This window comes from Centroberyx affinis, unplaced genomic scaffold, assembly GCF_046629955.1.
Source record: "Centroberyx affinis isolate AG114_WGS23_722 - 3 ecotype Tasmania unplaced genomic scaffold, CSIRO-AGI_Caff_v1 ptg001408l_1, whole genome shotgun sequence".
Taxonomy (NCBI): Eukaryota; Metazoa; Chordata; class Actinopteri; order Beryciformes; family Berycidae; genus Centroberyx; species Centroberyx affinis.
The window spans coordinates 235643-260455 of record NW_027279888.1 but is presented as its reverse complement, the minus strand read 5'-3'; the positions used below and the strand labels follow the sequence as shown (position 1 = coordinate 260455).

General features: G+C 40.0%; 1 protein-coding gene across 4 annotated transcripts in view; it reads left to right on the top strand.

Annotated features, from left to right (window-relative positions):
* Window positions 1–724: 724 nt before the first annotated feature.
* Window positions 725–24813, top strand: part of pax7a (paired box 7a) — a 45774-nt gene continuing 21685 nt past the window's right edge. The window contains exons 1-5 of one of the 4 annotated variants that reach the window (XM_071526380.1): window positions 725–818; window positions 2128–2363; window positions 3379–3523; window positions 3987–4115; window positions 24315–24514. In XM_071526380.1, the coding sequence (XP_071382481.1) occupies window positions 734–818; window positions 2128–2363; window positions 3379–3523; window positions 3987–4115; window positions 24315–24514 (795 nt within the window). In that variant the 5' untranslated portion in view covers window positions 725–733. The remainder of the gene's footprint in view (window positions 819–2127; window positions 2364–3378; window positions 3524–3986; window positions 4116–24314; window positions 24515–24813) is intronic. The other 3 variants (XM_071526378.1, XM_071526379.1, XM_071526377.1) reach the window with 3 other exon arrangements.

Below are 24813 nucleotides of genomic sequence, written 5' to 3'. Positions count from 1 at the left end.
GAAACAAATCAAAGAAAGAAAGAAAGAACTTATCCTATCATATTGAAACTTAGATTATCTTAGTGTAAACATAATAGTTTATATTCTTCAGGTTTGGCCAGGATCCCATAAAAACAGCAGGCAATTTTGGAATAGATTGAATTAGACATTTAGAAATATATTTCGATATAATACATTTTGAACTGGTTTTGGTGTCTTGGGTCTTACGAGGGAGGCAGCAGTGAATTAAAAGTGGAATGTGTTGTTCTGATTGGTTGGCCGGTCCCTGGCTAAACCCACTCTCTTTCATACATAAAAGAAAGGCCAGGGAGCCTATGGGAGCGCTCGTCTGTCTCCTCCTACAACATGCACTAAAGTTGGCCACTTATACTTCCAACCAGCAAGCAGACATTAACTACTGACCACAAACTATACCAAGGGAAAAGAATAAAAACACGCTTTTCTAACTCTTACACATTTACAGTAAAGTGCAACCCCCTCCCCATTTTGCACACTATCCCTAATCGAAGGTTTTTTATTTTATTTTGGCAAATTCATCGCACAAGAGGAGAGCATCAGCACCACTTTTATTTTTCATCCCGTGGAAGGGTTTATCCACAAGTTTCTCCGTCTGGGATTGGGATTTGATAGCAGGTTTCAGCATTTTTTGTGCATTCGAAGACATTCCGTTTTTGTGAGACTTGGACTTTTGCGAGAGTACCAGAGTCCATTTGTTGTTGTCTGAGTAGCTAGGATGGCTACTTTACCAGGAACAGTGCCTCGGATGATGCGCCCTGCGCCAGGCCAGAACTACCCCCGCACCGGCTTCCCCCTGGAGGGTAAGACATCGTCTGTTTTAACTTCCCGTGTGACAATACTCCTCAATACTCCACTCACTGAGCCTGGAGTTGATAGTGGCACAGAGCATAGTTTGCTATCAGTGATGTAGTGGTAAACAAAAAGGTGGGTAAACTATATGACCTCATGTCTGTGATCAGCACAAGGCAAACAACTACAAATCTGAACAAAAAATAATTATATTTTCAGAAAAGCATCACTTCATGCTTTTAAAATAACGATACCCCTTAAAATACCCTATCCTCATATACCATACATCAGTTTGATACTAATTACTATGATGTTTTCTATGAGTTTAGGTTATACATATTTATATTAACCTTAAAAAATGGTTGAACTGAGTTTACTTCCCTGTTTATTATACATCTGCCTAAAATATTTGTATTTTATCATTTGTTTTTTATAGGCAAGGCTGGCTCAGCAGAAACAATGCTTTGACTTTAAAATTATAGTGAAATAGCAAAGTTTTATGTATTAGGTGTAAGTTGTTCTTGGCAGTAAAATTGAAGCCTACATGACAGAAGGAACAGTAAATTAGCTTCATAATAATGTAAAAGCCAGAATTGGCAGATGCACTTATTGTGTAGACCATATAGGCTACATTTAGGGCACATTTTTATTAGTGTAACGTGGTGTGTTACAAACAAATAGGCCTAACATTAATCAAATTGTTAATTTTTTACGCTTTGGTGCCGAGACATTGAAGTTGTCTGAGCATATGCGCGGAAAAAAGATCAATTTGTATTTGCATGCATTTATGGAAACAGTTTTCCCATTACACCCAGTTCGTGCTCAAGAGCTCTAAACTAAAATGTACAAAACCACGTAGCTTGCAAGTTACTCGAGCTCCAGGATTTGTTGAAGTGTCCCGCTGCTGGAAATGGCAGTAATACACACAGCAAAGAGATGGCTCAAAGGATCACATCAATATTTGTACAGCATGACTAGGAATAATCAAGGTGGAAAGTGTCACCCTCTTTAGTGTCTCTTGAATGTGAAATTGGATACTGAAGTGCCTCGGATACATCCTGTCAGCCAGACTGACTCTGAATGAATTTGGCACGACTCTCTCTTGAAAATGTAGAATATGATAATGTCCCTAAACTGTGTCCCATTGATGTCAGTAACATGGGCTTCATAGGACACTATTTCACTACTTCATTTTTAACAGAAGCTAAACTTTGAGGTAAACAATGTAGCTTCATCTTTGTTTTCAGTGAACATCTTAAGGCTTTGCAGTGTGATTTGTTATTGTTGTTGTTGAGACTTGTGTTGTTTGTTGTGGTACAGTCTCAACCCCTCTGGGCCAAGGTCGGGTGAACCAGCTCGGTGGAGTGTTCATCAACGGGAGGCCCCTGCCAAATCACATCCGACACAAGATAGTAGAGATGGCCCACCACGGCATCCGACCCTGCGTAATCTCGCGACAACTGCGAGTTTCTCACGGCTGTGTCTCCAAGATCCTCTGTCGGTACCAAGAGACCGGGTCGATTCGTCCCGGGGCCATAGGAGGCAGCAAGCCCAGGGTGAGTGGGATCCATGAATGGATTTTGTTTCACGACACAAGAATGGGCGTCAGTTGGGTGCTGCAGGGTAAACGGCACTTGGTATGGCGCAAGGTGTGTGGCACCTGGCTGAACCCAAATTTCATCTTATTTTTTATCATTATAATGGAGAGCAAAGATCAAGGAAAAGTGATAGAAATCTATTTGGAAGCTGTATCTGAAATAAATCCCATTAATCAATCATCATCCAAAACAAAATCTCAATTAATTCACATCAGGGAGCAATGTTTCCTCTAAGCTGTGGCTGTGCAAGATAATTTGGTGACCCATACGTCTAATAATTTATCTTGTTAGTCATTGCTCCACTTGTCCACAGAGGCACACTGGCCACATCAGCCAAAGTCTGGGCCTGTCATTTAGTAGGCTATCAGCCTACCTGTAGCCTAACATCCATCCAGAGTATAGGCTACAACAAACTTTGTAGCCTGTATGTTTTATTCTTCTTAATATATAACCAATAATCAACATCAAAAATCAACACAAAGTATTCCCTTAGAACATTTCACTAACGAAAAATCACTGTAATATTCCTATAATATTCCTACAGAGACTTACAGCTTAGTGTGTCTGTGGAACTCAATAGTGATTTTATAGTGATCTTACCGTACTTCATGGTAGGCATTTTATCTTCTTTAATATTCCCATATTTTTCCTCCAGGGACACAAAGTTTGTCTGCGGTGCTGAAAAAAACATAGTTTATAATTCCGTTACTACTTTCTTTTTCTGTAGGCTAATTTCTTTATCTGCGATGGCATTATAGACAATAATATTCTTATTGGGAATTATAGTTTATAGTCTTGCTGCGATATTTGTATAGTATCCTTCTATATTTTTTTGCAGGATTACAAGAGTGCAATAGCAATTGATCCTTAATTGGCTACGTTTTAATTAAAAGTGATTTAAATTTATCCTCTTCCCCCTCCCCCCATTTTTTTTTTCTTGAATTTGTGAATTTGCACAATTTCAAACCTAAAGCAGGTGGCAACTCCCGACGTTGAGAAGAGGATCGAGGAGTACAAGAGAGAAAACCCGGGCATGTTCAGCTGGGAGATCCGGGATAAGCTGCTGAAGGACGGGGTGTGCGACAGAAGCACGGTTCCTTCAGGTGAGGCTTCATCTGGTAAGCACCTTTTTCTTATTACAAGTGACCACTGCAACCAAGTCTGAACATCAGTCTGAGTCGATTTACATGTATGAATATTATGTCCCACACTCACTGATGCTAAAATGTTTCAATACCTGGAAGAAGACCTACAGCTTTTGCCCATATTCGGACCCAGTAGTAATCTAATGAAACATCTATAATTATAGTATAGAAATAAATATTCCTATAGGGATGGTGAGCCTGTGGTGCTCAATAGTGAGTTTATAGTGACCATATTGTAGGGTATTTTTTTTTTATCCCCCATGATATTTATATAGGACTTTTTTGTGGTAGTACTTTTTCATCCTATAGTAACAGCTTGTGTGTAATGTAAAAGTAAGTTTCTCTAAAAATTCTAAAATTGATTATAGGATTAATAACGATTCTTTTTCGATTATGGTTTTTAGACCTAATCCTTGCCTTTTTTTGTTGCCATTAGTGAGCTCCATCAGCCGCGTTTTGAGAGCCCGATTTGGCAAAAAAGATGACGAGGATGATTGTGATAAGAAGGACGAAGATGGGGAAAAGAAAACAAAGCACAGCATCGATGGCATCCTCGGTGATAAAGGTAAGTGGACGACATCAATTATGGGCCCTTTTCGTCTTTTAACGGTAATAGCTTGTATATCTGAAATATTATTATAATTATTATTATTGTTATTATTATTAGTAGTATTATTAGTATTATTATTGTTTTTATGCTCACTAATGTCAACTGAAATACAGCCTTAAATAAGCAGGAAGCAAATATTTTAAATAGACTGCCTACTTTACATTCTCTTGGGAAATTCTCACACATCCGAGTTGTGGCTAAAAGCAGAGAGCCTGGTGAATTTATTCCATGCTTTTAACTCCGAGCCAGCAGTTGTTCAATCATTCAATTATTTATGAGAGCCTTGGCAGAAGGTATTTAACAGCAGAAAATTTATTTGTGTAACAAATTCTCTTTTCATTCATTCATTTAACGACCTCTAAACGACAGCTGACAGTTGACCCATTTCACAATCGATGTCAGTTTAGTGACATTTCACCACTTGTCAGTTAACGTGGAGATACGTTCATATTATTATTATTAATACTAGCTATTAGTAATACTACCAGGAAAGGCAGTGATGCATTGTAGGTATCCATAGGCTTATAGTGTCTGTGATAGGCTACTCTATACTAAGTTTATACTGGCATTATTGTATTTAACGGTGTTGTTATCTCCCGTGCTATCAGTGTAATATTCCTGTACTATTCTTGTAGGATATTTTATATAATTTATATTTTAATATCCGTAGGATAATGTTACACTTGAAATAGAAACCAAATAATTTTTGATATGAAAGCACATGGGACAACTTGAAAACAGATATTTGACTTTAAATAACAAAATAAGATTTTTCTTATTCAAAGTCGTTTTTGAATTTATATTTAAAGTATTTTTATGAGATTTTTTGTAAAGTATTTTTGACTTTAAATAGAAAAGTATCTTCTGATTCTATCGTCATATGCTGTTAGTGCATTGCTTACTATTGGCGAGGGAGTGGAAAAATGCACAGCTTACAAACTTCTCCAAACGACATAAAGGTTGGCTCTTTTGATGATCAAACATGTGTGAATGGGGTTTAGATAAGAGTTCACAAAAGCTCCTTTTTTCTTAAAACGACACTGCCAAACTTTTTCAAACTTGAAGATGAACTTCAGTAGCAAAACCTCCCCTTCATTGACGCTTTTCTAAAGTGAGGAGTCCGAGGTACAAAAGCAAATCCTGGAAAGCAGGGCAGCGAAAAGGGGAATATAGGCCCGTCCATTCTCATTCAAAAATCTCGTAAAAGAGAGAGAAAACTTCGGACAAAGGGCAAGGATAGACATAAAAGGAGATGAATTATTCAGTACGCCCCGCTGGTAGATAGTTTTGTAATATTATATAATGGCCTGTTGGAGTAGAAGCATTTGATAGTGTGAAACGGTTCTTTTTTCTGTCCATTTGGCGGTCCCACCACGCATTAATGCAGTTATAAGGAAAATGTCACCATTTCTGTTGCAAATATCTACAGTCTCCTTGACAGATACTCGTCTGGTAACGCTGTCGGCTGTACTTGACCAGCATTTTTGGAGAGCAGCCTGTCGTTTGCGCACAACTCAGGCGCGTAGAACCGAGGTCACTTTTGCTGGATGAACTGGGATAAACTGATTAAATTGATGAGTTGGAAAGTGTTAACTAGATTGCTGCTGCATTAGCCTATTATTGATTTTCTAGCGTTGATAGAAAATATCCACGATCCCACGATGTTATTAATCGTGTTTCCATTTTTAAGTGCTGCTTGTGTTTAAATTGGGACTGAACTGCGTTGCTATAAAAAGAGACGCATCCTCTGCGTAATGCAGTTTAGACTACCAGCATCCGGATGGCATTTAATAATGTTAATACTTATTAGAGTAAGTACTGGAAACGATGTTTGCTGAATAGGTGGCTGTGTTCGTGCAGGGTGTAATAGCTTGCAGGCATGGTAAGAAATGTATTTATCCCCAATCAGCCCCTCACTCCCCGAGTTTGAAGCACAGCCCTTATGTGGAGAGGGGTTTTAAAGCAGATTAAATAGAGCCTTTTATTTCTTTTCACTTTCATCTCAGAGCGGAGCTCACAGTGGCTCGCCCTGGGCACAAAATTCATGAGATTTTTTTTTTGGTTTACTTATCCAGATTTTAAGACTTTATTTATTTATCTATTTGTTTATTTGTGTATTATGTATTTGATTTTTTTCAGAGGTTACATCACGGATTTATCCTAGCTTTAATCTAGCTTTATTAAACATATATTTAAACTGCTAACCATATTACAATATTGTGGATTATTCTATTGCATGGAATATTCCAACTGGCATCACACCTCTTCTTTTTTTTTTTTAATTTATTTGCCGGATAGAGTTTATCCACCTTTTCAGACTGACATAAATTCATAGTATACATCATAAGTAAATTGCATCAAAGTGATAGGGTAGGCATATAAAATTTGAGGATAGTAATACCTTTCTGCAGAGTGTAATTGTTTTTTACTTGATTGTTTACTTTATGGTGATCAGGGACTGGAGGTCATAGTTTACCCACCATTCTGTTTTTTCATAACCGGGAACCAGTTCCCCATCCTCAATGTGCACTTAGTGGTCGCGCACGGCTGTTGATTGCCGTGCCAAAGTTTAATTATAAGCAAGAAAGGGGGAAAAAGGTTGCGCTGCATCTGCGCAAACCTGGGCATCCTTTTTGGTTTGCGCCAGATTGGGCAGAGAGAAAAGGTGAATCCTCTCCGGGGTCCATCTGCAACACTGGAGCAACAAACCCGACTGTCATATGAGCTGGCGACAGGCGACGGACACTTCAGCAAATCGTCGGATTACCTGAGGTCCTCAATCTAATTAAACAGATGCCAGGTGGGATTATTTCTGAGCATTGGGAAGGGATAATGACAGAGCAGAGGAGAGGTGTGTGGAAAGTCAGACAATCCAAAGCTGCAGGTTAGCTTGGGCTCTGTGTGCATATTCAATTAAATCACCACGGATGTAACCTGGTAAATAAAAAGGGGGGGTAAACTTTGACCTCCAGTGGGTGATAGGCAAACCGCCACAGACATAACAGTCAAAGCTATTCTGAGAAAAGCGTTAATTTAAGATTTTTTTTTTCATATAAAGACCCTGTCCTCATATAATTTATAGGCTTCAGTTTGATATTTAGTACTGTGATGTAAGAGCTATTATGAATTTACATCATAAAGATTTATGTCAGCCATAAGGTGAGCAAACTATTACGCAAAAAAACACAAGCGTTAGGTAGACTGAGTTTTGGCGGGTTTACCCTCCACTCCATCCCATTAAAACCCAACCATGTTTTCCTACAGAAACAAAGAAACACAAAATAATAATTTCTCCTGTTATTGGTGATGAAGTCGGCCTACAGTAGGCTAATGAAAGTGTGAAAATGTGACCCCCCTCCATGCCTTCCATGTCACCTAAACACACATGCGCGCGAGCACTTACACACACACACACACACACACACACACACACACACACACACACACACACACACACACACACATGCACGCACACACACGCACGCACACACACAGTTTCTAAGTGTATGGTAATATAATGTAGCTATATTTCGGGTCTAAAGCCGTGCTGAATGAGAAGGACAGGGGAATGAAGCGAGAGACCACTTCAAACAAATCCATCTGGAATAGTGTGTGAGAGAGATTTAGTGAAAGTATGGGGAAGTTATTTAGCTATTAATAACGTTTTTTCCTCAGGCATTGAGAGTGACTCCATCTGCACTTTCTCGCAGCTATTTGGCTGGGTGGAAATTGAGGGAGACCCAAATGTTGGGCAGAGATAACATACCCATCATAGCCCAGACCCTGCGCTGTGCTTCACTGCATTAAACTCGGATTAACCTCCCTGTCCCCGCAGCCACTCAAGCCACATTTCACTGGAATTTACATCGGTAGGCCTACATTTCTTATAAAGGGGGCAGGAGCTGAAAGAGACTGCATGATCGATAATAATAGAAATAATAATAATGATAAAAATAATGATTAAAAAAATAATAATAATAATATAATGTATAATAATAATAATAATAACAACAACAACAATAATAATACATCGAATTAGCCCTTTGAAGGATATTTTTATTTGCACTAAATGAATAAACGTAGCAAAATAGGGCTCTTTGATGATAGACACTTCAGACATAATTGCAATTTAACCAAACAAAGGGCTGTAGTTACAGTATTTCATTGGTATAGCCTATTAATAGCCTAACTCAAAGAAATGAAAAAAAAAAAAAAAAAAAATATTTAAACAGAGAACAGCCCAACTTTTCCACATTCAACAGTAGAAGACGATGGCCAATGGAGCCAAGTGATTTTCTCGACAGCAGACCAGGCCTAATAGGTCTATGAGGATATTTTCTGTATTAATTGTAACTCAAAACAATGGTGATTTATGTGTCACAGCCTATACCTTTGCCTTTTTCCCCTTTGATTGTAATGAACTGTGGCCGGATGACATGGCGTCTGCCTCTGGGACGATTTATGAGTATCCTATAGCCCCAACAGCTGCTCAACCCATGGTGACAACACGTCAAATGGATAAATAGTTAACAAATTGTCTTCATGTAGGCAATGCTCAAGTTCCTATTAGTCCTCTCCTCTCCTCGGTTGCAGCGGCGGCTGGGTCGTAACGCGTTGCCTATTAGCCTAATGACTTACAGCAACATTATTAGGCCTAAAGTTACGTTTCCAGTAAGGAGTAGGCAAGTGTAACGAATTCAGCTTCAATAATAGCATAATGTTACAGTTACTAACCCAACAAAACAAGATGTCACTTTTCTTAGACCCCCCCCCCCCCTTGCCCCTAACTATTAGACTGATGTTAAATTATCCAAAAACTATGATTAACCCAATCCCCCAATTCGTTTTCGTTGGAATTAGGCTAGTCCCGTCCGCTCACACTAAGCTATCTTAACCTAGAAGAGAAATGGTAGAAATTATTACTCTCTCTGGGTGGAAGTAGGCTATTCCCATTAGGATACTTTGATTTTATTGGGCAAAAGTATGACGGGAACCACAGAACTCGAGGTAGCCAATTTGCTCCAATTTCCACTTCCATTTCACGAGAGATTTCATTGAGGTATCGCGATGTTCGAAGGAAGTCTCAACCACTCATTTTGGAGCTGTAACGGAGAATGAAAATGACTAGTGTAACACATTACTACGCAACGTAATAACAACCATATTGATAGGTTAATGAGTAGACCTAATGCATTATTTAGGCTATTTATTTATTTATTTATTTATTTAGTAATGAGCTCAACACTGCAGGTTGGTGCGACCTGCAACTAAAGGGGGCAAACCGGAGAGCAAAGGAGGCATTTTAGTGTCAAGGAGGTGTGAAACTAAACTAAAAAAAAAAAGTGGAGTAGGCCCAAATTCATCCTGTCTATTTGACTTTGATCACATCAAAAATATTCACGGCAGCACAAACACAATAGTTATGGCACTATTAGGCCATCCAGGCTGACAGTGACACCTCTCAAGGCTGTCTATTAATTAAAGTGCTGCTTAGACCATGTGGGACGAGTCCCTATCTGGGCGCAAAAATGGTTTTTCCATCTCTTGTGGGGCTCTTGAAAAGGGACAATCTTTCCTCTCCAGCTTCTTGTGGGAAATTTAAAAGTGTACAGAGGAAGACATGGGGATTTCTAGCTCATTTATAAAGACTGAGTTTATAATCCTTTCCTGCTTAATAACTTAAAAGGATTCAATTTCCCCCCTCATTTATAGGGTTGTGATCGCACATTGTTAGGCGCAGATAGTAGCATTTCAAGGTTAACATTTCCTGCTCGGAAATATCAGAATATAGGCTTGGCCCATAGGTGTCTTTGTTTAGCCTAATATTTTTTTTCCCTCAAACGCTGATAGGCCTAATTTAGATGTTGTAACCACCATTAATATTATGATGACGACGACGACGAAGAAGAAGCCGAGGAAGACGAATAGTTGATAAGATACTCTATGCCACCGAGCATTTTTAAATGATATGATATTTAATTATAGCATACTGTATAATTTCCACCATCGAGAATTAAATTCAGTATAGGCTTTTAGACTCTGCAGATTGAATGGCTGGTTGGGGTCTCAAACCATACGAGACAAATTAAAGAGGAAGCGTTGCCCTCCAGGTATCCCGTCACAACAGTAGGGTGTTTCACCGCGTCTCTCATTTCTGTCTGTGTTTTATTCCGCCAATTTTCACTATAGGACTTTTGGGGATCCTATAGCCTGTGTGTGACTCGGGGCTACAGCCAAGTCGAAAATACAAAACGTCCATTTTTTCATCATTTGTTGCCTGTTTAAGTTCGACTCTCTCTCTCTCTCTCTCTCTCTCTCTCTCTCTCTCTCTCTCTCTCTCTCTCTCTCTCTCTCTCTCTCTCTCTCTGTCTCTCTCTTGCACACACACACGCGCGCACACAAGGCGCAGACACACGCATATCACACATTCATATCAACAGGTGGCGGGTATTAGTAACTTTGTACTTTTTAGTGTTTGAAGTTATTTTGGATCGTCCAGGGTAATACACCTGATAGAAGTTTCACCTCCATTTTTTTTAAAGCTGCATTCTGATATTTTATTTGCGACGCAATTTGTTCTCGGTGTAATTTATCCCGAGAGGCGAAGGCTTCTTAATTATTTTAACTATTGCAAAAAAAAAAAAAAAAAAAAAGTGCCTCTCCACCTCGGAATTTTTCCTTATTTTTAAGATTGCCACAAAAATGAATGTTTTTCTAGTATTTCATAATCATTCTGGCTTATGTGAGTTATTTTTTGAAGCATTGCGAGGAGAACATTTAAGTAGGCCTATTTGTGGAAAAAAACATCAGTATAAATATTTTGGTCAATTTAATTTGTTGTAGGCTATAGACCTATTTCATTAAAAGGCTACTTTTGTTTATTGCATTATTATTATTATTATTATTATTACTATTATTAATGTTGTTGTTCCTGTTGCTGTTGGTGTTACTACTGTTGACGTCGCCTCAATATTACATTTTCATTTACGCATTTAAGTGATTCACTAAGTAGCCACCGCTTTGTTAGCAGTAATGTTTAATTGGCTGGAAGAAGATGAATGAGGCTGACAGGAATCAGCTGTCCGGAGATCCCCTGTGAGTCTGACTCGGAAATCATAACCTGACCAGCTTTTCCTCTTCTGAAACCAGCTCGTTGAACTTGTCACATCTAATTAGGGTGTTAAAACGCACCAAGTGCATCGGTGGGAAACAGTAGGTGGTTGGTCAGGGGCAGCCAATAAGGCCTTTTTGGGTCAGATGGGGGGATGAGCAGCGTGGTTGGACCGTGATGTTGTTGAATTGGACCGCTGTGGGCTTTTATTTCTAAGCAGGCTTTTTCCGCTATTACTTCAATTATGGCCATCCAGCGGGCTAAGCAGGCAGCCTGCATGGACTGTAGCCTTGTTTTAATTAGGTATGAAATTAATTAGAGCAGACATCTATTAAAGTCTTTTAAGTTTGGCTAAATTTTTTCCACAGAGTTTAAAGGTATAACAGTGGATTAATGGCTTACAGCCAATATTACATTTTATTGCATCCCGGTCATTTGTGCTGCCTGTCTAACAGGTGTCAAGCAATCTTAGAAATTTAAATATGGAAAAATATTTTCATATTAATTTGTTCTGTTTTTTTTTATTATTTATTTATTTATTTATTTTTCTAATTTTAATCAAAAAGTTCAAAAACTTAAGCTTTTCAAATATGCATTCACATCTTTTCAGCATATCGGATTCTCAACAATGTCAAAGTCATTTTACAGTAATAATGACTAAATAAATATTTTTTGTTTGCATATGCATTTTGTTTTTTTTAATAAAATTTTTAACTTATTGTGCTGCTTGAATTATACCTTCTTCAGTTCAGATGTGAAAATGCAATTGTCTTCCATTCCCATTTTTAGAGACAGCATTCTCTTTTTATTGAATACTTTTTTCTTGTATTGGTACAAAAAGCCCTGTGATGTCTGACAGCCTACTCTCACCATTGTTAGACGAACAGCCACTAGAAAAGGAAGAGAGAAAGAAGAGGGAGGAGAAAAGGCCCTTCTGTTATTTTCTGTCTTGAGACTCGCTGCATAGGCTATTCAGGCAAGTTGATGAACTCCTCCAAAAAGTTTATTAAGGGGCTGAAAACAATAAGAACTAAAGCCTTTGGGTGCCCGGGCAGACAGTTTATAAACTAGCTGCCATTGTGCCTCAAAGGCAGATGCATGAATACTTTTGAATAGGGCCTTCAAACTGACACGATCAGGCTGGACAGCAGCAGTTTTAAAGGCAGAGAGGGTGCTTCTGCTGCAGCTCAGATCTCTGCTTTTTTGCATTAATGTACATCTGCAAAGGAAGGGGGAGGTGGAGCTGGGCGCTGTCTGTCATGGCCATGGTGGTTTTCCCTTGGGCTTTACACTACACACTTAAGGGCAATTTAGTTGAACTTAAGATATAACTTAGGGTAAATAAAGAAACACCATGTTGCGTTCTTGGACAGTTCTCTGAGGAAATTATAACTTAGAATCACACAATGTAAGAATCTAGTATATCTTCACTAATTATGTTTATTTACACAGCGAATAAAGGCCATTTTTAACAGTCATGTCTTTGGTGAAATTCAAGTCCACAAAGTCTGTGCTGTGAATCCTCATGAAAGACGGCGGTTTAATGCGCTACATCACATTTCCTACTCCTACTAATAATATATTTTGGATATGAAAATTGACCAAGCTGTTATTTGAAGCGCCACAGCAGAGTGTGAAAATTGGTCTTTCCTGTTTATGTTGAATTTCAAACAAAATATGCTTTTCAAATCTTACTGATCACTTGCGCAGCAAGGCAGGAGACAGCAAGGCAGAATTCTGTTGTGTGCTTTAGCGGGGCTGGGTTGATTCACTGTTGATATATTTTTGAATGGGGCACACTAGTTACGCACTCAAGAAGATACATTATTCCCCTCCTTTTCAGTAGACAATGGACTGTCACTCTTTATCCCTCTTCCCTCCTCTGTCCCTCTCTCTCCAGCTTTCTCTTTAGTCCCCTCGCTCTCTGGCTCTGTGCCTCACAACATCAGAGGGAGTCCAGTGATTTGTGACCCCAGCAACCCACACTTAATCTCGCTAAAGAGGGGGAGCATCCAGTTTGCAGCTTGGCGGGCCCCAAATAGACCAAGCCTGCTCTGGCAGGTGTCAACATTAGCAAACAATTGGTCCCCAGTCCCATGCCCCGTACCCCAGTGCGACACTGAACCTAAACTATTTGAGGCGCGCTGAAAGGAGCCACATAATAGGGAATGTGGAGGGGAGGAGAGGAGGGGGAGGACAAGGGAGAGATTACACTCTCAGACAGCTATTAGCAGGGATGAGGCTTTTCTAAACAAACAAAATAGAAGACGATCAATACTGTGTTAGTTTACCAAGTGGAGTCATCATTGTGGCTTTGGAGTATTTATTTTCTGCTCCATTGTTTTTCTCGACTTCTCAAACGTCTGTGGGCCGTATTGGCAATCCAATTTAGTTTGAGGGGGGCCCTGTGAGGCCTATTTCTTTTCCTGGGCAGTTCTCTGTTAGTTGCTGGTTTGCTGAGCCTGCGGTGGGCAGTTCATTCATAGATTTGCCGTTGTAATGAATCCTGATTGGTGAGTATTATCTTTGATAGTGGACAATGACCGGGCTGTCCAGAGGGAAGCAGCACTCAGCGATGACAGAACCCTGCTTAGCCCTCTGGGATTGCAGCCCCTCTACCTCATTAGACAGAAGTGTCTTGCCAAAGAGAGTAGAGGAAATGGGAAGAGAATGAGTTGACATGTGGACTGTTGCTGCTCTTGAGTGGGTATGTGTCTTGACAAGAGGGGCAATGTTTTTTAAAGGCCATTTATTTATCTCTCACCGCTGATTCGTAGCCATGCCACCAGGAGAGACAAGTGTTCTCAGTGAGGGAGATTAGTTTCAAAGGTTTTAATGGAAAAGCCTATAGTATTTGTTATTGGAGAGAAATCTTATTTAATTGATTTGAAATGTCCTCTTGGCATCTTCCTCCTGGTCTCTTGAAAAACAAATGGAAAGAACAGACCCTATTAGGTATGAATGGATTTTTGGTGCAATTCTGAACAAATATGGGCAGGCAAAAACATAAAAAATAGATTGATGGCTTCTGTAGAAGCGTCTGCATGGCCCAGACACCGATACCAGTAGTTTCATGTGTGCTACGTATTGTTCCATCTGTGATGATAAGTCAGGTAACAACCGCTAAAACAAACCTCTTTGTGCAGTTGCTGTAAACACATCATTAGCTAAGCCCCAGTCATTTTGCTGCAATAAACAAGCATAATTAACTGACCTTATGACCCCAACAGACAATGGCGGCTGTTGTCAGAAAGTCCCAATAACAATGTAAACAAGCAATAAAATGATTCTGAGCATTCATGGCATTGGGACATTGCATAAATGGAGAATGAGCCCTAAAGCCAGACGACAAACGAAAAAACACTTCTCCTGTTGTCCCAGTGCAGTGTAGACCGTAGGTAAGAAGTAATGATCTTTTTGTATTTTCTCAACTAGGTAAATTCAGAGTACTGCAGAAATTACTAGAGAATAGAAAGGAGCAAGTTTACAGAGTTATTTAGCTGTTATTCAGCTGTATAGTATGTTATTCCACAAATCACATCCATTGTGCCTAATATGTTATTTCCCAGACTACATACGTTTTGTTCGCTGCTGATAAATCATGTCATTCCACACAACCCACATTTCACTAATAAAAAAGGCCTGTGAATTTGTGAAGGGTCACTGTAATTTTTTCCGTATTTTTACAGCATGTCCATGCAGGCCTCATAGATCGTGAGCCAAGTCTTTGCATGCAACGGCCTCTTTGATTTCAGCCAAATAAAATCTTCCAGCAGATAAAAGACAGTACCATCTTGTATTTATAGTCCCATTAGACCGAACATTTGTCTCTTGTTTCTGTTTGCTCATACAACATTACCAGTGCTGTATAATCTGTGTGATATATGAGGGCATGCATTTACAGGCCTCTGTCAGCGAAAGCCAGCTTTTACTGACAGCTTTCACAGCTTTCTCAGTTCACTCTAGAGATACGCTCAGGTTACTAAACTTTGGAATAAATTCCTTTAGGTCTTTTAGTACTGTTTATTATGATGCTGATGCAGTCTTGTGATTAATTATCATTGGAGCAGTCCAAACTGTATATTTGTTGATTTCTTAATATTAAGTTGTGAAAAATGATTGACTTAAAAGTCTTTTTTTTCCTTTCCTGTAATTATGGAGTCTCATTTGGTCTTGCGGTCTTGCCATTGTTAAGATCTGCGTGGCCTTTTTGTACAGTATTTAGATTTTATGATCAACTCTGAATTCAGATTTCCCTGTGTATGTATTACTTATGCAATATAGAATCAGTCCAATTGAATTCCACGCCTTTCTCATGTAATCATAGGAAAATATCAAGACGGACAGTGGAATAAATGGAACCGTTGGCAGAAATAGATATTTTTCTTGGTGATTAAGCCATTGTCATTTTCACAAACAGTAAAACTGAAGGAGCACAAAAATGAGGATACAGTACAGCAGGCCATCTCAGGCTTTATTATGCCCATGTTAAATTGTGCAATGGATGAGCAGGTCAAAGCCACATAATTTATTGAAAAACTTTGTTTCTTCCAATTCGCCTTGCCAGCTAGGGTTGTCAAACTCTGACAGCTGGCACAGATCAGGACAGTGTGTTGCATTACGGCCGTCCACTGGTAACCATGGAGCTGCATTAGAAAAGACAAAAAGCATTTCTGGCTAATTTTATTACAATACAGGAATAGCCCACATAATGTGCAACAGTAATTACGTTTAGCACAGTGTGCCCATGCTCTCTCTCAGTGATGAATGAGAAACATTGACCATGGTCTGCTAGTTTAAAAATCGCCATTAGCCTATGCTACTTAGGGCCAGAACATTTCACATTTTATGCTCTTGATCTGCTTCACCACTGAAATCTTCATTTGTTTTAATTGTGCATGTTTTTTTTTTTTAGAGCCACAAAGACAATAAACATGTTCCCTAAGTGTTGCAAATCAGAAATGTGTTTTTTCCCACCAAGTTAAAATGTGAAAGCGGTTGTCCAAACAGTGGGGTGGAGCTCCTGTCCTAGCCGGCAAAATAACAACTTCAAATGTTGTCCTCTATTTTCAACTAATGGGCTTATTTCTGCATCGTCAGTCATTCTCTCCTTGGGGAATATGTACTCTCAATATAAAAAGCTTTGCTTCTGTGCCACATTACAACCCCTCAATATGGAAGGATCTCAGAAATTAATGCCAAGCACTGTAACGCTTCACTGTCCATATAAAAAGCTCTTTACAGAAAATATTCAGTAAATTGTGGAATAACAGGGAACTCTTTGGTAATCGGTTGTTGTTTACATAGAATCAACTGAATGTCACTGGATTGAGCATAATACAAAGTATTTCTGAAAACTTATTTCAGGATTTCACACAGCACGTGAAGATTATGGAGCAAATTTTTCTCAGATTTAGAAACCAGCTATACTGTTTTCATATTATCTAATTATGGAGTGCAGTAATAAAATCATGAGTAATATACAAAGGCCAGTAGCTGTGGACCCATTACAGCACTAAACACAGACTGCTGTAGTAGAAAAATAGTCTTTTCCACAAAGTAAGATAGAACTTTTATACACAGATTCCCTGCTCATTAATTGTACAATTTATAGGATTTTGTCCACATCAAACCTATATTTTCTATTAAAGTTTCTCCCATGCTTCATAACTGTTCTTCCCAGTGTCCTCGCACAAACTTTTTCCACAATATTTGCTGCCCAGCTTTGTCCAGAAAATTAGGAAACTTCCCTTGGGCACATAAAAATGTCCGCTGTGCATTCCTATACTGTGCCCAGTAATCTCTCTTTGGCTTTGTTGAGAAAATGATTTGTTCCTCCAGGAGACCTCGGCTCATAGCCCTGAGACGTTACTGTTTGATTTCCTGCGTAGGTTTTAGAGCTTTTGCTGGGGGACTGGGGCTCTGGCTCCAGTGCCATTTGGCAGACACCCCCATGGGCTCCTTTTTACTTTCTTGTGCTCTCTGTTAATTTCATTACTTTCACTGTGACCTCAATTAGCAAAGACTCAAGCCCAGGGAGTGACATTCTGCTTGACAGAAGAGACCCGGTGTAAAGCTTGGTCTTAGTAGGAAGTGAGAGGTGGCAACAGCTTTCCTAACAAGGTGCACATTTCGCATCTTCTGAAGTCTTTGTGATTCCATGTGGCTCTTTTAGATCTTCTGTAATCTGGCTTTGTTCAGAAAATTGCCACAGTAAAATGGATTATGGCAACTTAGTAAGTATATTCATGTAAGTTCATAAAATATAGGACTTTGCACTGCGTGAATGATGGCCACTTTTTTTTTGCATTTTTGCATTATTAGAGTATTGCCCCCTATATCCACAACAACTAATATAAGTCTTTCAAAAGAAGAACTCATATATTGAAAAAAAAAAAAAAAATCAAAAGCAAAACATAAACAGGACTCTCAAATTAACATTTGGAACAACAGCGTTCACTTCATGCAGAAAGAGAGTATATCTTAGAGTGAAAAGCAAACAATCATATTGTCAGTAATATCCTAGTTCCAGCCAGTAGTATATTAAAGAAAAAGAATCCCACCCTTCAAGCCCTTCACGCTTTCACACTCAGGCAGAGCAGAGGCATGGGGAGTCAATATGTCAGCGTTTATGGATGCCCTGCGGAGCTGCACAGGGCTGTCAGGCCCCTATTCATGCTCTAATGGCCCCCTGAGGAGCTCGTCTCTCCAGGCTGAAAAGGCCGGGAGGCCCAGTGGACGCCCTGTTGTTGAAGGTGAGCGTGCGCTCTCATGGACGCGCCGCGCCTTCATCCATATGACAAGAGCCATAAAAGAGCATCGCTTTCGCTGCTTCTCCCTCTCTGTCTTCTCTGCTTTCTCTTACCCACCCACCCCTCCCATTTTCTCCCCACCTCAAAGAGAGAAAAGGGGGCTAATTGTTTGTTGTGAGAGCCAAAGATTATAGAGCCTCCCATCTTTCTTCCTCCCTTGCCTTTTTCTCCTTTTTTTCAAGCCCCCTACTCCTTTTCTAAAGAATGTGATTCTATCCGAGAGACAAGGGAAGAAAAGTATTGGAATTTTCCTGTGGAATGTTGATGCAAAAGAGCCTAACTCTGACACTGGCAATGAGACAAGGTGCTGCGTTTGGTAGCAGAAGTAAGGCTGCCTGTGCTAGTTTCATCAGGTAGTTGTTTATTCCTTATAGGAGGAAGTCTATTTGGAGTGCTAAAGTTGTTAACCGCTACTTCTGATGTTAAGTTTTGGGATGTTAATTTACTTGTGTATTTGCTGTATAAGTTTTCACTCTTACTTTTCATCTCACTTATCGCTCATGAAACTGAACAGACTTTCGGACAAGTGCCCTTGGCCCTCAGCCACCTGCTAAACCCGCAGTTGACACGATAGGCATGAGACAAAGCTGAATCCAATGACATCTGTCCAAAAAGGTGAACTGAGAATGATAATCTGATTTTATTTTAGATAGACGGTGGATTCTAATATCCATATGTATAGTTACACATCACATCCAGATTCAATTTCAGCTAAATGTCAAATCATGGCTCAGAGAAGGTCATTGACAAGTGGGGGAAAATGATGATGGATTTTGGTATGTTACCAAACCAACTAAATACTTGATTTTTCCATATACATGTTCTTCTTCCAAATTATTTGGTATATTGATCTGGATATTTTGCAATTATTCATATAACTACATTCCATCCACGCGGGAACTGTGCTCACTTTTAGAGTTTTATTTTTGTTTCCACTTGAAGGGATATAACTACAGGAATAGATTATTCATAGAGAATTCCTCTTCAAACCATTGTGGTTATCGCTGTAGTCTATCTTGTATTCACATAAGGTTCCTATCTTAGATACATCCTTTGGTAAATGCTTTGAATCACATTGCTCCTTTAACTTGGCAACCCCTTTGGGATACACAGGCAAGTGCATTCAACAGAGATGCTGCACCATTCTCAGAAAAATGCAAATTGGGAAGTTGTTAGTTATTTGATGTTGCTGCACGATCCCCCCGCCCCCGAAACATCCCTCCACTCCAGTGTTGGTGGTTCAATCGCATGCAGTCCTGGGGACAGGCAAGGCTGTTTATATGCAGGCCTGGAGCAGCAAAGACAGCACAGAGACAGATGCATGTCAGAGATAGCAGATCCCATCTCAGGCAGATGCCTCTTATCACAGGCCTGTTTGCATAATTAGGCCTTTTGATATTCACCCCCTCTGACTGACAAAAAGTATAATTGCAATATCAACTACGACAAAAGGTAGGCACAAAATAAACAAGTCAACATAAATAGGGAGAAAAGATGTGGTGTTATTTTTGTCCTGTGGGAAAAAAGAGGGAGGAAAAAAACACCATTTTTAACTAAATCTGCTGTCAGTCACAGTCAACTGGTGTGACTCGGTGCTCAGAGGCTGGTCCTGTGAATGCCTGCAAAACACAGAGCGTGAGGCCTGATTGTAATTATGCTGGAACTAATATGCTTTTCAAAATGAGCCATTATGAGCTAATGCTGCACTGCCAAAGCCCTGTCTGTTTTTGTCCCTCTGTCTTGGATAGTTTGCAAAGGTACGGCTGATATTGAGGCCATGGGTTATGGTATGAGAAACAGTCTGCCTAGGATGAGCATAACTTCACTTTAGGCTAAAACTGACTCACAGGTAAGTTTAGAAATGAGGGATGCCCCCCCCCCACACCAACCCCCCCCATCCCCTCCACCTCCCCGCACACGTTTTTTCATTTTTCATGTTTCTAATTGTGAAGATTTAATTCGCTGATGGGTGTGAGATGTGAGACACTCATTTTACTTTAGCAAAAAGATGTTAATGTCAGTGCAAGTGATTTTATCCTCTTTATTTTGCAAGTGTTATTTGCTGCTATTAACACACTGCTGGTTGCTTGTTTAGATATTGTATCAGGGATGTAATAGATGGTAAACATGCTTTTTTAGGCTGACATAAATCTTTATTATTTTCTTTCCTGGTGTAATTTATATGAGGAAATTGTCTTGAAGGGGGGGGGGAAGCACAAATTAATGCTTTTCTGAAAATATAATAGATTTTTGTTCATATTCATTGTGATGCCTTTGAAAGATCACTAACTGGAGGCCATAGTTTTTTTTTTATTCAACACTACATCACTGGATCGGACGTTCTATTTATCTAACATGATCTGAGGCCTAATAGACATGAACATTTTGGACGTTGTTATGTACCATAAATCTGTAACCTTTCAGATCACTTCGTTAATTTCCTTTATTGACAGGACAGCTGTCTGTTTAAACAGTATTACCTCAGAGTCTCGGGGGTGAAGGTGGAGGACTGGAGGAGGAGAGAGTCCATGGGGCTGGAAGGAGAAGACAAGGAGGGGTGGGGGAGGGGAGGGGTGGGGAGAGGAGGGGGGGGGGTGAGGAAATGGGGTGATGAGTATCCCATCTGCCTGTAGTCTGAGGAGTCTGTCTAAAGGGTCAGCAGAAGAGCAGCAGCGGAGAGAACAGTCTTTAAACCTCATACACCAACCTTAAAACTATTAACCGCCAGTCCTCAAAGCACAAGAACCCTGTTTTATCTAAATGGTATGGTCAGAATTAAAAAGTCATTAGAATAAAGGTTTTAATGGGGTTCATTTCTGGTATGGAATCAACCCCATTAACTCAAACAGGACAAACCAAATTCGAATCACTGCTAACATTATTTGTGAGTGATCACCCATAGTGCATCACTTTCTTTAATGTGCGCAATGCCTTCCAGGAGGACAATGCCCCTATCAATTACGCATGACTGGCCGTCCAATGGTTGGAAGTGCATGACAATAAGGTTAGCCATAAGCCACAGACTTTGCAAGAACCAGATGTGATCCCAGTTCATTTTTTGTGTTAAATTCTGAAATGGTGCATGAAAAAGCGTTTTTTTCATTGATTTTCTAAAGACGCAGAGCCCGGATGATCACTCATCATCGTTGTTAGTAGTGATTAGCATTGACTTTGCCTTGTAGAAGGTGATCACCGGATTCTGTTGGTTTGATAAATACATTTTTCAAATAGTTGTATATGTTAGGTTGCTGATTAACAAAACATTTTCCGAGCAAATCTTCAAAAGATTCCCTGTATTGAAAGCATATTGTCTCTTTCATAAGTAATGAGATTCAATTAAAACTTGAGTAAGGCCATTTTTTTTGTTAAAACATACCTGGTTGTGCACATTCTCCCCATGAACGTTATTTTGAATCTTAATCAAGCGCTTGTTTAGACAATGCGATGTCTAAACCTGATTAGTTCCTGTTTATAATGGCTGCGATTTTAAATCAATATTTAGGGAAAACCTCAGAGGGCCCCTGGAGGAGGGAACACGGCAGTAATCATGCCCACTGGATGGCACATAATTAGGGTCTAATTGGAAGATAAGTGATGAGACAACGCATGAGTGCTTTATCAATATTCCATGAACCTTTGAATGGAATTACAGCAGTGGTATTATACAAAGGTCTAATCAGAATGTACCTTTTTGTTTCTTTATTGAGTTCTGAGGACTGTCGAGGAATTGACCTCAACACCCCTGCAGGGATTTTGTTTGTTTAATATTATCCTCCACCATTTTCTCTTTTATTAACCTTGACACATGTGAAAAGAGACATGTTATTTAAATTGAAATGCGCTGTTGTCTGACTAACAGAGTGAAAAGTGTTCGTGTTCTCTCTTGCCTGCTCATTCTGATACCACAGAATAACAGAAAAGCAACAACAAAGAGAAAAGTCTTTAGACCTTGTGTGCTTTATTGTAGCTGCAGTCAAAACATGTTTCCAGACCAGTTCATGTGTGTAAATCATGTTCTGCTGTCTACAGAAGGGTTTTGCAAGAGTGGATAGTAACTAATCTCTCAAGTTAACCAGAAATCAGTGCAGCTCTGTGTTACATCAACGAGAGCAGCCATGTGCTTTTTACTAAATTCTGTTTGTCTTCTAATCACCAAATGTTGTCAGCATATAGATGAGTTTTGCATTGAATAGCCCAATTGGCTCCAGTGTGTGCCATTTTCCATTTTCCCTCATTACAAGCAGAGCTGTTGACCTTCAGCCCAGAGTGCGCTTGTGGTTCATGCACAAGAGCAGATGTGTTGGCTCTACATGGCTTAATGACATGCAACAGTACATGCTATTATGTCTTGCTTGCTATGTATATGCCTTATCAGTCATTAGCTTGATAGCATGCTAATCGTGACGCAGAGCTGGCACTGACACAGAATGACACAACTGTCTACTTCCGAAATGTTTGAGGCAGTCTGTGCACGCACCTCTGAACCGTCTTCAACAAAGGGTGAAGGAAACGTGAGGAGAAGAAAATAATTTGAGGAGAACACTTTGGTGTCTGGCTTAGAGCCCCTTGAGTATGTGTCTACTCCGGCCCCCTCGTCTCCCTGTAGGACACAGAGGTGACTTTGGAAAGTGATCTGCAGACCGCTGTGCTGGTCTCAAGTGTTGTCATGGCAAGTTACCGGCCAAATGGATATACGCATCCTCATGAAAACCAACAAAGGGATATGTGGTATATGTACATATTCAACTTTGTATGTTCAAGGGTGTTCTGCAGCAGAGTGAGCCCGTGTTTCAAGAATCAATCTTTATTAAAAAGGATAAGACTGAAGAATTGATTTAATGAATGCGGCCTCATGTCCTGCGGCCACATGTAATCCGCAGAGAATCATTGAGCATGAGCTCAGGGGGACAAAAAGATGTTCGTAGAAGACTCATGGAGTGGCCTGTAATGATAGTCTCCATATAATCCCATAATTCCTTGTTTAATTAAACTCCGGAGCTGGCCTTGAGACTCAGCCAGCTCTGTTGCTCTTTTGTTCTCACAGTTGTTATTTGGAGGCTAGGTTTGGCGATTCTTTTGTCCACTTATCATGTCGGAAGATTCTAGAGTGAACTATACACAGAGCTCATAGGTGGAAATGATGAATCGGATGCTTGGAACTCACTTGGGCAAGACATTAAGGTGACCATTTTATCGTTTTCATTTTAGTTGAATAGCAAGGGCCTCGGTCGGTAGCAGAAATCTCTCTCATACACCCTCTTCTTCAATATCTTCCTTTATTTCCCCTCTCCCACACTTTCTGGACTGTGCATGATGCAATCCAACTAGGCCTGGAGCAACACTGGCACGTCACACTGCCTTGTCAATGTCTCAATGAGGAAATTATGAAAATATGAATTTTATGACATGAAATGAAAAGGGCCATGTAGTTTGAATAGACATGCAGAGGAGGTGAAAATGATGCAATTTTCTAAATTCAGTTATAATGGTAATGTGCAATGGTAATGCGTATTTGCTGTCAAAAATTTCCCTGTCGGCCTGGATTGTACAGCTTTGTGCTGTATCTATATTCCTCGAGCAAAAATGCAGCTTAGTTGAATGCCTAAAAAGTAATGTAAGATATGTTCTAATTCATTTAATGACAGCATATGGAAACACATGGGATTGAATGGTTTTGGTGTGATATTGTGTTGTATTTTGTATACTCCGGCTTGCTGTTTATGAGCAGTCTGCCCTGGGCCAATGAGAGAGAATAGTGGGGTGAGGCGCAGCAAGGTGGCCTGTGCAGATTAACCCCTCTACCCACCAACACCCCCGCTCCCCTCTCGCTGCCTGCGGTCCTCTGCCTTAACAGCCTCTGGGGCCCCTCTCAGAGGCAGGATTGTGTATCAGGCCTCTTCTATATTGAATAAATATCCACAGATTAAGATAATATTTGCTCTGTTGTGCTTTCAGAGAGGAGTAGCTGTCATTTGAATCCTCTCTGCCGCCCTTCCCCCTCTCTGAGGTTGCTTGCAGGCACCATAGCAACGGAAGAGGGTTGTGTCCCCAAAATACAGATAAAGCTGTTAGAGCAAGCATTTGATCAGTTTCAAACCACTTTTGATGCTATTCTCTACAAACACAGAGTTAATTCACACAAAACATGACTGATTCCTGCAGGATCAAATCAACGAACCTCACTAACTTGCTTTACACAGATAAGTACTCACTCTGTTTCTCTCGCCTTAGGTAATCGCACAGATGATGGTTCAGATGTAGACTCAGAGCCCGACCTGCCCCTGAAGAGGAAGCAGAGGCGCAGTCGCACCACCTTCACCGCTGAGCAGCTGGAAGAACTGGAGAAGGCTTTTGAAAGGACACATTACCCAGACATCTACACCAGAGAGGAGCTGGCTCAGAGGACCAAACTCACTGAGGCCAGAGTACAGGTTAGACTGACAGTACCAACGCACAGATGGATGAGCATGCTCACACACACACACACACACACACACACACACACACACACACACACACACACACACCGTATGCATGCAGGTACATTTAAACACACCAATGCACTTTAAAAACTGTACCTGTTAACACCAAAAAGCTTTATTAGCACAGTGTTGTTCTAAGAGAATCACTGAACAAAATATTTAATTTGTGCATTATTAGTTGCAAAATCATGCACGAGTGCACACTGTATTTCCCTTATGGTTCTGCATCGCCTAAACACTGCACATGG